This window comes from Pteronotus mesoamericanus, unplaced genomic scaffold, assembly GCF_021234165.1.
Source record: "Pteronotus mesoamericanus isolate MK-2021 breed Mesoamerican mustached bat unplaced genomic scaffold, CSHL_Meso_final contig_25, whole genome shotgun sequence".
Classification (NCBI taxonomy): domain Eukaryota; kingdom Metazoa; phylum Chordata; class Mammalia; order Chiroptera; family Mormoopidae; genus Pteronotus; species Pteronotus mesoamericanus.
Window position 1 is genome coordinate 19337590 of NW_026555105.1, and position 14344 is coordinate 19351933.

Below are 14344 nucleotides of genomic sequence, written 5' to 3' on the forward strand. Positions count from 1 at the left end.
ATTAACTTCTGTCCTGTTGGAGCAGAAAGAGTTTTCAGGGATCACTGTGCAATTAAGGGGAAAGGGCTCAGAGAGGGGAAGTCAGCCGCATAATGTCACACAGCATGTCATCGGCAAAATGAGTTAAGAAGAACAAGCACAAAACAGCCTTAACAAGAAGCCTCCAAAACACAATGATTTAAAAGAGCTAGTTCGTTCCTTTCTGCCAGAGAGCCCAGAGGTGTATAGGCAGGGGCTGCTGGGCAGCTGTGCCATTCTCAGTGCGCAGCCTCCACCTCTGCTCTCAGCTGGTTGTTCCACTTGTTCCCATTTCTAATTAGAAAGAAGGGGGAAAGAAGGTCAGGAGGAAGTAGAGGGATTCCCCCTTTACTTTTAAAGCACAAAGTGGAATTCATAGCATCACTTTTGCTTACATGCCATTGTCTAGACTTAGTCACGTGGCAACTTTTACGGCAAGGGAGACTGGGAAATGTAGTCTCTGGCTGGGGGCAAGGCACACTGCTAAAGCCTGAGGCAGGGAGAGAAGAATGATCACTGGGGAGCAGCCTTTCCATAAAGACAAGATGAAAATCCAAGGTTTCGCAGAACCACAGTTCTCTCTGTCACATCAGGGCTTTCATCCGTCAACAAAGGCCAGGGTAGCTGAGATTCCTCTGCTTTCCCACGTGTCAGGCCCTGGGTAAACACTTTACACTCATTGGCTCCTTTAATCCTCACAACAGCCTAAAGAAGGAGGTTTTATTGTTAATTCTATTTGACAGGTGAGAAAACTGAGATTCTGAGAGATTAAGTAGCTTGCTCAAGATTTCAAGACTGGAAAGTGGCAGGGGTTGACCTGAGCTCAACGGGTACCCAGTAGCCCTCTGGCATAACCTGAGCTGAGGTCCTCACAGAAATGCTGAAGACCCCTTCAGGCCACCCCAAGGGCTCAAGGGCCCCCTGAAGCGACTTGACCCCATGAGCCAGCCTTCTCCGGAGGCCCTTGGGCGAACTGGTTGCTGGGCGCAGGTCTCTGTGCAGCCTTGGCTTCTCTGAACCTGAGTTTCCTCTGGTGACGAAAGCAGTCCCTCCTCACAGAGTAATGAGATGGTCGCTTGGCAAAGTGGGCAAAAACTCTTTGGGCCTTTTGATGGGAAAGTCAGATGCCTTCCTGGAAAGAAAGGCCGCTGGGATCTTTTCATGGGGCGTACGCTAGCGTGAGGCCTGTGTTGCATCTCTGCACAAGCGACTGTGACAATGGGAAAGGGCGGTGTGAAACTGAGGGCCTGCATGTGGTGAAGGAAGAACAGCCTCAAGAAGACCTCATCTGTCCCAGGCAGAAGAAAGCAGGGACTGCTGAGGTCTGGGGAGAGGTGGCCAAAGCGCTAGGGATCTGCGATGTCACCTCTCTGAACAAAGGCTCTCATGGTATGCATTCAAATCCTGGCTCTGCCGCTTGCTCACTCTGTGATCCTGATGAGTCACTTTGCCTCCATGAGCCTCAGTTTCCTCACCTGTCAAATGGCCAACAATGGTGTTTGGTATAAAGATGTGAAGAATGAGTGGGGACACGTGCTCCAGCAAAGGCAGCCCTCCATGATGGTGGTTGCTTTAGCATAAGCAGTGATAAACTATCTTGACCATGACCTAGTGCAGCCTGGGGGAGAGCTGAGTTTTGGGGTGTGGATGGAGGGGTCTTGGGCAGAGAGAGGAGCTGGTCCCCATGGGACAGTTGACCACCACCGGGGCCCTCGGCCTCACCAGGCAGGTTGGGCTTTTTGGGCAGCCCACCAGGTGGGTGCACAGGCTTTCAGGGCTAGCAATGGGAGAAATGGGTGAGCCCCGGGGGCTGGAGACCATGGGTGCTCTCGGCTGGGTGCTCTCAGGTAGAGCTTGAAGAGACCTCAGCTCCAGTGGAACGCTAGCCGTTCAAAAGACATGAAGGGGCAGGCTGGGATGTGGCCCAGACCTCTGACCTTGTGTCGTCACTGTGCCCCGTACTCCTACAACCAGACAGACCACATACTCCCCTGATCCTCCACCAGTCTTCTCAGAGTCCCTGGAGAGGAATGGAGGAAAACACCAGATGGGGCTGCCCCAAGAATGCGGCTATCTTGTTCCCACTGCCTGCCTGGTCCAGAGTAGGTGCTCACTCCATGCCCACTGAATATATGAATAGATGAATCAAGGGTTCTGCCACTGCCACAGACTGGCCCTTTGTGTCTCAGTTTCCCTATTTGTAAAACAAGAAGGTGGGCTGGATAGTCACAGGTGACCCTTCCAGTTCTGGATCCAGGTCTCTGCTGCCCTAGTTGTACTTCTCTCACCAAATCCCAGATGGAAGGAATGTAATGGGTCACACAGGAGGATGCAGAAGTAGCCTTTATTGCTAAGGGTGGATGGTGACAAGCATAGAGAGCTCTGTCTTGATTGTAAAGCCAAGGAGGAACTGAGAAGGATCTTTCTGACTGGACTCAGGCTTCCACTCCAGCTGGATGGTGGCGGCATCTCCCCAGAGGGAGATGCTATGAGGAAACACAGCTGAACAACGGGGAATGAATCTGGAAGGAACCCACAGGGAGTTAGGTCACTGACAGCAAAGGGGCCCTTATGTGCACCTGCTGTTCATCATACAGCTGCTGCCCAAGCTCTTTCCCACAATTCCCTGTAAGGTCTAAGGCCTTGGCAATGACAAGACAGGTACCTATGGTTTGGGGTCTTTCTCTGGCACCTGGCATTGAACCATTCTTATCCCCTCACTCTCCCCTCTCCTCACCTTAGGCATAATAGCAAATGTTAAAGCACTGGTCAGAGCCCTGGTTGGGTAGCTCAGCTGTTTAGAGCATCATCCCACTACACCAAGGTTGCCAGTTCAACTCCAGGTCAGGGAACATACAAGAAACAGCCAATGAATGCATAAATAAATGAAACAAAAAATCAATTGCTTTCCCCCCCGCCTTCCTCTAAAAATCAGTTAAAAAATAAAAAATGGATCAGAGCCCAGGACTGGAGGCCAGGTCCAGGGTTCTGTATATAATCAGGATCATGGATCAGTCAGGTCAGTGACAGGGCTCAATCTGTGACTAATTTCAGGGCTTAATCAATAACTGGAGCCAAAGCTCAGTCTGTGAGTAGGATCAGGGCTCAGTCCTAGACCAAGATCAGCAAAGCCAGAACTCAGTTTGCTGCAAACAAAACAACAGAATCCAAGCTTTGCTTTGGTTTCACCATAGTCCGCTGAGAAGGGGCCTCATCCTTCTCCGCATGGGGCGCAGAGCCTGGCTCCTCACCAGCCGGGAATGTCAGAGCGGTCCTCCTCATCTGCCCTCTTCATTCAGACGGTCCCGACTTCTGTTCTTTCTGAAGTTTATCTGGAAGAACAAAATCAATAGCAGGCCTCAGTCTCCAACAAACAGAATCCAGAGCCAAATGACTGCCACTCTCCAGGGGATCAGCCTGACAGCCATGGGACCTCAGGCATGTCCCTCCACCTCCCTGAGCCTCAGTTTGTTCAACTGTAAAATGGGTATAATAACAGTACCTATCCCACAGGGCTGTTGTAAGGGTTCAATGAGATGGTGCATACAGAGCACAGAGTGATTGACCAAGGAACTGGACTGGTGGTATTCTTTTTATAGAAGGGCCCCCTCCAGAACCTTGGCACATTCACTGAACCCACTTCTATTGCTCCAGCCTCCCCAGCAATCCCAGACATGCCTGGAGACCTGAAGGCTAAAGAAAGCCTCCAGGGGATGGAGGAGAAAGGCCAGCTCCTCATAAGAAGGAAGAGAGGAGGGAAGGTGTTTATTAGCAATGCCCACTGTCTGTTAGGCTCTTTATGGTTTTTTTTAAATCCAGTCACCGACCCCACAATTTTTATAATCTTGTTTTATCCAGGAGCAACCGAGGCTCAAAGAGGCAGAACCACTTGACCAAGGTCCTACAGTTGCTAAGGAGCAGAGCCAGGATTTGAACTTAGATCTGGCCCCTCTTCTTTCTCACATCATCCTGCCAAGCAGCTTCTGTGGGTTTTCCGAGGGATGACAGAAGGAAGTTCTCAGAGGCTCAAAGAGCCCCTTCCACTCTGCAAGGACCCCTCCAGCTACACTCTCCCAACTTGCTCAGGAGGGTGGATCCTTCCCCTTCTCCAGGGTCCCCTGCCCACACTGGCCTGTGGGGCGGGCAAGAGCTGCATGCCCGCCCCGGGAAGGCTGCTCAGGGAGCACCTTCACTTCCCCAGGCTGTGACTTACCGATGGCATTCTGAAGAAACTCCACACTCATGCTGGCAACAAACAAGCGAACCAGTGGGCATACCTGAGAGGAGAGAGAGAGGAGGAGGAGGAGGAAAAAGGACAGATCCATTATCCACTGGGCACCAACTGCCGGCCACTCATGGAGATGCCCTTCACACGGGATCTTAGAACCTTTGACACTCAAGATTCTGGAACAGTAGAATCCTGGAAGTGTAAAATCTGAGAACCATAGAATGCTAGAATCCTAAAACCTACAACCTTAAATCCTAGAACCTTAGGAATCTAGAATGTTAACATCGCAGAACCCTACACTCTTAGAAACCTTGAGCTTTGGAACCCTGGAATTTCAGAGTCAAATGGAGACGTGGGAACTGTAGAGCAGTGTTTCTCATGATTTTGTGTGAGGTTCCCTGGGGATCTGGTTAAAATGCAAATTTCAATTCCACGGGCCTGGGGTGGGGCCTGAGAGTCCGTATTTCTAGCAAGCTACCAGCCGAGGCCTGTGCTGCTGGCCTGGGACCACACATTGAGTAGTGAGTCTCCAGTTCAGTGAATCACAAAGCCATTTGGAGGGTTTTCCTTTCATAAATCTGGGTTCCCAGCCCCCTTCCAGAGTGACTAGTTCAGAATCTTTGGAACTTTGGCACACAGCACATATGGTTTTGTATGATGCACGGGAATCCTGCACATGTTACATATGGTTTTGGACAATATGTAAATAAAAAAACTATTTTATAGGTCTGTGTTTATTTTTAGAATTAATTTTATTGTAAGTGGTGTTAATTTCTATTTATAGCAGGGATATAAAGTTCCTTTTTAAAAATAAGTGTATTTAAATAAATTTAAGTGCAATTGTGTTGATTAAAGGGAAACATTAGCTAAAAAACACATTGATAGTACATGAATATGACAGAGAGCTCAAGTTTGGGACTCAGTGATTTCAGCCAATGCCAGGACTCTGCTCCCCTTCCCCCAACCCTCCAGGCTGAGTAAAGGGGGCAGATTCCAGCTAACAGCCCAATGAGAAGTTTGCACCTCAAAAGGAAAGGGGCCCAGGGAATACAGCCAGGACTTTCAATGCCATATCACCCTCACCAGGCCTGGCTCTCGGCACCCAGGGGTGGAGGACTCACCTGTTTCTCCACCAGGATGGACAAGGTGTCACTCACCAAGCTGGTCGCAGATCTTACGAGTGTGTTGGCCAGTTTACTCTGACTATAAAAGAGGGGAAGCTCATGAAACATGGGCCGAGGTGCCTTTCTACGCACAGAGTCTCCCTCTACCAGGGGAATCACCACTTACAACCCTATGTCTGAGCTGCAGCTCATCCCAATACCTCATGAAAGCCTCATCATAACCCAATTCATTGAACAAATATTATAGAGCAGCAACTACGTGCCAGGGACCAGGCTAGGCTGGGGGCATGGAGAGGAACAAAGTACAAACAGCTCCTCACCTGGCACCTGAACACTAAACAACTCTTGCTAAGGCTGGCTCCTTCTCACCTTCAGCTCTCAACCCAGCTGTCACCTCCTCAGGACAGCCCTCTCTCACTGCTCCCCAGAGGGAGAGCTTTGTAATCGCAGTTTCCTGATAAGTGTCCCGCTCTGCCCAGGGCTTATGCCATCTGAAACGCTGCTTGAGGGCCCTGTATTGATGGACTGAATGCTGGCCTGCCTGCCTTTCCCTCAGGACAATAAGCACCACAAGAACAGGTCCTATCTGTTCTCACCAACAAAGCCTCCAGAGCTCAGAACACTGCCTGCCTGGACATAGCAGGTACTCAATACATTTGTAGCTGAAAGAATGAATGAAGTAAACACACAATTAAATGTATAATGACAACTCGTGACAAGTACTCTGAAGGGTGGGAGTAGGCCCTTTTGAGGGAGAACTGGAGGAATCATATTCTAGAGCCTGAAGGATGAGAAGTGCATTGAGGTAGAGTAGGGGCAAAGGTATTCTAGTAGCCAGGGCAGCTCTGCGCAGGTCTGCAGGTGGGAGAAGCTAGCCAGGGGCACAGAGCAAAGGCCAGTGTGTCTGCCCAGGGCAAACAAGGTGGGGAGAGAAGGGAGATAAGGATGGGACAGATCACACAGACGCTAAATGATCATGGGGAGGGTTTGGGAGTTCATCCAAAGTGGGGAAAAAAGCCCCAGGAGGACTTTGAGCAGCAGAATGGAATGTCACTGTCCAGATATGGACACCAAGACCCAGAACGGCAGGAGGAATTCGCTGGGGCGAAGCAGTGTCAGCAGGGCTCAGGCCGCTGAGTGTATATCCCAGGCTTTCCAACCAACATCAGGCCTTCGAGCCTTTCTTAGGTTTCAGGCAACCCTGGTGGGGCGGGGTGGACTGACTTCTGCCCATGGTCCAGTCTTGTTCCCTGCCAAGGCCCACCTGGCCCAGCCCTCAGCTTCCAGAGCATCTCTCTTCTCCCAGCCATAGCCAGGGTGGCCCTTTCTCCCTCAACCTTCTCCTGGGGGCCACACCTGCTCTTTCAGTCATACAGTTTCAGATGCAGATTTTGTGGATTAACAGGGATCAATGATTTAAATGGAGAGGATTATGTTTTCAAGGGACCATTTCAGAAACTTTCCAGTGGGTGAAACTAGAGGCCACGGTGGGCCTTTACTCCTCTTCTCTCCTCCCAGCCGGAGGCAAGAAAGTAAGTATAATTGACGATGGTGATTGGAAACATCACATACCACTTAAGGGGAAAACCTTCAAGAAGATACAGCAAGCCTAAATAGGCATGCCACTAATAACAGAGCTTCAAAAAATGAGAAGCAAAATTCTGATAGAGCTGCAAGGAGAAATAAGCAAATTCACAATTATAGTTGGAGATGTCAACACTCCCGTCTCAGTCATAATGGAGAGAACAAGGAGACACAAAGTTAGCGTGGATATTATGGTTTTTGAGAGCTTAGTATGTGCCAGGCTCTAGGCTAAACACTTGTATTTTATCATTTGGTTAGCTCGGCAGCCTACGAGTAAGTAGTATTGTCATCTTTAGTTTACAGATGTGAAAACTGAGGCCCAAGGTTACAAGTTAGTGACAGAGCTGGTATTTGAACCAAGGCCTGCCTGACTACAGAGCCTAAACCCATTTTATACCACATTGTGCCACCTCCCAGGTATATGAATAAGGCTGAAATTAGGGGTCCTTGACTCCTTTGAAAGCCCTGCTTTAGTGAGCTGGAGGGGACTTACTTGTCAACCAAAGTCAACGAGACGCTGTCTGGATTGCTGGTACATTCTGTGAGGACAACTTTAGATTTGCCATCCTGGGTTTCAATTCTGACACCACTCAGGAGGTCCACAGAAACATTCAGGTCAACTCTCTTGTCAATAAAAGGACTGCAAGAAATAAGATTCACGGTGAAGAGAGGTCTAGAAGACCTTCTACATTGCCCACTCAGATTCCTCCACCTGCATGGACATTATCCAGGGAATCTATGGACAATGGCAACCTTGTCCCTATTCTTTATGGCATTAACATATTTATATTTAGGTGCTTCTTATCCTGGCCACATAGGTTTGGTTCATATGAAATTTTTATAGAGCATCACACTAATAACTAAAATAATAATAATAGTTAACATTTATTGAGCACAAATTATGTTAGGCACTTTGAAAAGGTATTTTACCTGGATTAAACCACCTAATTATTACAGCAATACCATGAGGGAAAAGTGCTATTATTATATCTATTTCAAAATGAGGAAGCATTAGTATAGAGAGGTTAAGTAACTATCCCAAGATGTCATCGCTAAGAATGATGTAATGATAGTGTACTTAATTTATAAAGATTTTTCCACAGGTGCTCACTTTCTTATCTCTCCATTTTTAAGTAATTAATATACTTTAAAATTATATTTTTTAACTATATGCTTTCACTGATATGTGGAATCTAATAAACAAAATAAACAAACAAAATAGAAACAGACTCATGATACAGAGACTAGACTGAAAGCTGTCAGAGGGGAGGGAGGCTGGAGAGATGGGTGAAATAGGTGAAGGAATTAAGCAAAAAACCCACAAAAAACTCACGGACACAGACAACAGTCTGGTGATTACCAGGGAAGGAGGGTTGGGGAGAGAGAAATGGTGATGGAAAGAGACTAGACTTTGGACGGTGAACACACAATGCAATGTGAAGATGATGTATTTTAGAATTGTCCCCTTAAAACGTAATTTTATTGACCAATGTAAACCCAATAAATTCAAGAAAAACAAATTAAAATATAAAATTGTATTTTTCACACACACCCTTTATTATATACTGCCCACATTTATCTTTCATGGTCAATGCTATTTAAAGAGAATCTTGAGAGACAAAATGATGCTAGAGAAAATTTTGCCAGAGAGCTATAAATGTCTTCTCCAATTTTGCAAATTTTGATATTAGATAAATGTTATGATTCCAGAAATATATTTAATGGAGGATTCTTTTAAAAGAGACTTCGTTATGGCCAAATTTTATTAGAACTTTTAAAATTAGGGTTTTAGAACTGAAAAAGCCCCCTTATTTATAGATTGGGCCACATAGCAGTGTGGAACAGTGGCTGCTTCCAGTGTGGAGACCCGCTAGCTGTCCTGCGCTGCCTCCCCCAAATCCCAGGCTGTAATTCATACTCACAGGCTCAATTCGACATCAGCGCCAATGGGGAGGGTCAGGTTAAGGCTTTTGCCATCAGGATTGACTGTAGGTTTGATACCCAAGAAGTGGGTATTATGGATTTTCAACCTGTACAAAAACCAGAATTCACTCTTGTCATTCCTCATGACAGCCATTTGCCAAGCACTTCTCTATACCAGGATCATGCTGGGCATTTGGGGCATGTCAGCCTCGCTTACTTTGGTCTATACCATAGCCCCCTACAGAGGTTTGATTGTCTCCATTTAACAGCATGGCATGTGGAGGATCAGACAGTTGTGATTTCCCCCAAGATTCCAGGGAAGAATAATTGCAAGAGCCAGAATTTGAACCCACAACTGTTTACTCTGATACTCTTATGCATTGAGCAAGCAGGTGTGAATTTTTCAGTTTTCTTTCTCCTGAGGGGATTCAAAATTTTATTCTCAGCTGCATGTGGAGAAGAAAGTCTTATTCCCTGGAAAAGGGAATCCAGGCATCAGCAAACACATGGAGGTGAGAGTGAAGAGAACCTTCCTCCTGACCCTGAAATTACAGAATGTGGAAGCTCAAACCCATAGGATACCAAGATTGGCCCTGTGGCCCCGCCTCTAATTTATTCTGGCTCCAGTGGATCTGGCCTCAGACCACCTTGGTTCTGTGGGAAGGCAAGTTTTGATATCTTTCTGTTTTTAATCTTAAACTTACCCTCTCCCTGAAAGATACAGGGAGCAAAGATCTCCATCATGAAGCACCAACTCACCCCAAAAGTTTATCCTTAAATGAAAGGACTTTAGAAACGGCTTTAGCGAACAGCTCATCAGCTTTCTGTAACGCCTGCTCAGACAATTGTCCAATCTTGGAGTCCTGAAACTTGTCAATGTCATCCTTCAGTCTTTTGACAATAGCTGACAAAAATAATCATTATTTAGTGTTATGTACCACTTATGAAGAACCCACTATGCACCAGGTACTAGATGAGACTGTGCCTATGTTATTTCCTTCAATCTTCCTGACAACTCAGTGAGGTAGATATTGGTCTTGTCTGCATTTTACAGATGAGGGAATAAAGGATGAAGAGTTTAAGAAATGTGCCTGAAGACACACAGCTGCAGAGCCCCTCTTTTTTCCATGCTGTCTTCATACTAATATAGACCCATTATTCATCAACAAAGCAAGCAATCAATTGACCTGGCAATTGATGATTGTACACCAGTTTCTAGTAGTGACTTGGAGGGTCTCTTGCTCTAAGGGAGATGTCCGCACGAGTTTGAAAAACTAGGTCAAACAAAATGAAAGAATGAACCAAAATATGGAAAATCCACAATCAAGAAAAAATACGACTCCAACCCATAAAAGGGACAAAATGTAGTCCTAGGATGAGAGCTCTGCAGCAGGCCCAGGGAGCAGATCCGAGTCCCAGTGGGAGGTCTCCCGGGAAAGGAGGGATTGGATAGAATAAGCAACATGGCAAGTGTGGAATGGTGCACATGAAAAGAGTTAAGGATGTGTGTGTAAAATAACTTATGTGAGAAACAGCAAGGTAATGACTGACTCAAGGGAAAACAAAAGACTGTACTGGAAGAGATAGGTAATCATAGGAACACAACCGGGCTCGGCAATGAACAGTATCTACCTAGTTATAATGATGCAAACAGAGGATGCCAATTTAAATAGAACTGTGTCTGGTCTTATAACTCACTAGGTGATCTTCTGTTTCTGAGCTTAGTTTTCTCAGGAGTGAAGTTGAAGATTGAGCCCCTTCCGTATCACTGAAGGTTGCCTGACAATATTTGATAGGCGGCCATTTACAGAAGTTACTAAACTCCTATAAAAATGTTTGTCAATGTGCTGTTAATTTTTTAGAAAAGGAAGGGAAAACCAAGTTCTTTTAAGAAATCAGAATAAAAAAGATATTCAATTAACTATAAAAGTAGGGATAAAACTACCTAGGCTAGATAAAGTTAATTTCCAATGAATTAATACAAATCAATAAGAGAAGTAAACAACCAAACAGAATAATAAGCTAAGAATATGAACAAAATATTTAAATTAAAGTATGTAAAAAGCTAAAAATATGAAAAAATGACTGAATTCTTCTACAATTCGGGAAATGTAAAGTGAAATGAGTTACAATCTTTCATCTATAAGACTGGCAAAACATTTCAGTCATCCGGACCAGTGCTGTCGAGGCAGCACAGAGAAAGGTGCTCCCACAAACTGTTGGAGAAAATGTTAATGTAGGGGGTTATCTGTCAACATCTACTAGAATTTAAAATGTGCATATCTTTGAACTTTTGAAATCTCACTTTTAGGAACTTACTCTATTCATATGTTGGAAAAAGCTTACCATGACATAATATGTAAAAGGATATTCATTTAAGCTTGCTTGTTTATAGAAAAATAGTAAGTGAATGAGCCAGGAAGTGAATAACCAACTGCCTTACCCAGGAAACCACTCAGAAAGGACAGCCCCCAGTGGCAGACCCTGGTAATGCAGCCCAGTGTTTAGGAGGTAGGGTCCTGGATGCCGCCTATTTTCAATCTTATTGACTCACCATCAGCTGAGTCGCCAAAGGTATCACGTCCTTTATCGATAACATTTTTCAGGTCTTCGCTAAGCTCCTCAAGAAGCGATGCTGATGTCCCAGTGAGCAGACTACACAAGAGAACAAGTTTCCAAAGCTGAAACATCTTTTCCTGATACCTGGACATTCACAGGGGAAATAGGAGGGAGAATTAGCCAGTAGGAAAAGGAATTTTTAGTGAGCACCTACCACTCTTACATTTAATATTCCTTTAAGATAGATGTGGTTATCTTCTGTTTCACAAATGGGCAGCCCGGGTCAGAAAACTAGAGCACCTTGCCCAGAGACACACGGCCAGTGAGTGGACAAGCTACAGTTTGAAAAGTCACTCTTCACTACAAGTCTATGCTTTTTACAAAAAGGTTTTTTTTTTTTCCACATGCTGGCTTCTTTGCCTGGAACATTGGTCTCCCTCTATGCATTTTTTATCTAAGTCATGTCTTATTGACTCCCTGGTTTCAGTCAGTAAGACATCATGTCCTCTCTGAAGCCTACTCTAGGCCCCTTGTAGAGTCTAGGTTAGGGGGTTTCACCCCACCATTTTTTCTGCCTTCGTTCTGATCAGAGTCCTGAGTACCAATTACATGATGACCTGTCCTCCTCTGTCACCAGGCTGTGAACTCTTTAGAGGAGGAATTGTGACATTTCACTGTTGAATCCTCAGCCCCTGGTAAAAAGCCTGCACCCAGTACAGTTCAACAAACAATGGTTGGCTGAATAAAAGTATGAATGAACACATGGACACCACATTAGGACCCTGCATTGCTCATCAGTTTGACACTTCCCTGAATATAATCTATATCTATCTCTTAATTTGCTATATTCAAAATATTAGCTGATCCAGGAAGCCCCATTCCTCTGCCCCTTGCCCCTTGCTCCCAAAGTCTACTGAAGACCACCTTGTGGGGTGTCATCAGGGGAAGCCCACCACTCACAGGTTTGGAGGAGGATGCTCACGAATCCTTACTCCCCTGATGGTCTCCTAGGATTATTCTGGATGGCGCTGGCTCTTATAGTGGTGGTGACAGGATGGAAGATTGCCCACAGAAGCAAGCCCTGGTTCCGCTGACATCCAAGGAGACTCCTAAGAAAACAACCCCTGTCCAGGATGGGCAAAGAGGCTTCCAATCCAAAGGTTACCCGCATGTTTGAATTGGAATGGCTGGATACAGGGAGGGCTTCTTGCCAAAACAAAGACCAGCTTCTCATGGTGCCTTGAGCTGCCAAGACAGTGGTGGCCATTGTGAGTGGAGATTGGGGTGAAGACTGAGAATAGACAAACTAGAGAACGTGCTGGCGGGAGAACCTGTAATGATCATCCAGCCTATTTCTGTCATCATTTGGATACTGAGGCTCAGAAAGGGTGAGTAACCAGCTTGAGGTTGCTCAGCAAGACAGGGACAGAGTTGGGACCAGAATTGCGGTTCAGTAACAAGAAAGTCCATCCTACTCAATCCCCTGGCATCCAAGGGCTCTCTACGACATTTTTCATGGTGGAGCCAGCCTCCTTTTGAATGTTGGCAATTGTGGGGCGTTCATTACCTCTTAAGACAGCCTGTTCTATCAAGTTAGAGTTCCTGCTGAGAGTGAACAAAATCTGTCTCACGGTCCCCCCATGTGTGGGCAACAGGGAAGCCCAGAAAGGTTAAGCGCCTGGCCTGAGGTTGCACAGCCAGTGTCAGAAGACAAACACCACAGTCAGTCATGCCCGGCACACTTGCCCCCTCCACTCTACTCTCGGTGCTGCAGCCAGACGTGCGACACTCAGCTTAAACCCAAATTCTTACCGTGCCCTGCAGAGACCTGTGTCATCGCATCACTGTCTCTCCAAACTCATCTCCCACCTCTTCTTCCTGGCCCCTACCCTGTCTTCCTTCTATTCCAGAAGATTCTGGCCTCTTTCCTGCTTTGGGCCTTTGCAATACGCCCTTCTCTCTGCCCAGGACTCTTCTCCAGTTGTCCCCAGCTCTTGATGTCACCTCTTCAGAACCTCCCTGACTGCCCACGTGAGGTGGCCCCTCCCCATTATCCCTGACCTGAGCTCCTCCATGGCTTCTTTTACAGTGAATCACCACAGTTTGACTTTTTAACTTGTTCTCTGCCCTAGGCGAATTGCTAATACCCTGTGCTCTGAGATTTTCCCCATATGTGGCTTTCGAAGACTCTGACCTGTCTATAGAATGCTCCAAACCTCTCTCTGGGGCATCCTATAAAAGCAGCCACTACCTGGGAAGGTGACAAGGTCCCCATCACCAGAGATGCTCAGAAACTCAACTAGGTGACTACTAATCTCCTGTGGGACTTGGCCTGACTATGAGCCATGATTCTAAGTTTCCTTTAAAGACAATTGTTGCACATTTTTGGGTTTCTTTCCCTCAGGTTTTCTTTCTGCCTGAGTCTAGCTGCCTCATGTGCCTATCTTTCCCTCAGGCTTCCCGTCTCTTTCCTTTGCTCACCCTCCCCACCTCCCAAGACCCCAGCTTCACCCAGCCGTGGGTACCTGGAACTCCAGAAGCTCACGCTAGGTGCTATTTCTCAGCATGACCCATACCCAACAGAGCCAGCTCTTCCCATGGACATTGCTGCCTCATGCAATCGAGCTCTAAGGTGATACAAACTGGTCTGCTGGGTGCTGGTCTAGAGGGACGGCACAAAGACAGTAAGGCAAGCAGAGGGCCCTAGCCTCTCAGATGCAGCTCCAAGGTCCTAAGGAGCCATATTCTCAGGATCGCCCACACCTCTGCAGTGTCACTTGGCCCCAGCTCACATGAGGACAGGACTTTGCCACACATTCAAGGGCCCTGTCTGCTAAAGCATTTGGGCAGCCCCCCAAGTCCCATCTACACTAGGCTAAGTCTTCCAGAGTGGGGAGAAACCATACCC

The 14344-nt window shown here is 46.5% G+C and overlaps 1 protein-coding gene across 1 annotated transcript; it reads right to left on the bottom strand.

Moving 5' to 3' along the window:
• Positions 1–2343: 2343 nt before the first annotated feature.
• On the bottom strand, positions 2344–12501 carry BPIFA2 (BPI fold containing family A member 2). The gene is made up of 9 exons (XM_054573890.1): positions 12397–12501; positions 11432–11580; positions 9637–9781; positions 8877–8984; positions 7448–7594; positions 5368–5449; positions 4232–4295; positions 3270–3350; positions 2344–2540 (listed from the first exon to the last, which is right to left on the bottom strand). The coding sequence occupies exons 2-8, from the start codon at positions 11565–11567 to the stop codon at positions 3310–3312; spliced, it is 723 nt and encodes a 240-aa protein (XP_054429865.1). The 5' UTR covers positions 11568–11580; positions 12397–12501; the 3' UTR covers positions 2344–2540; positions 3270–3309.
• Positions 12502–14344: the final 1843 nt, after the last annotated feature.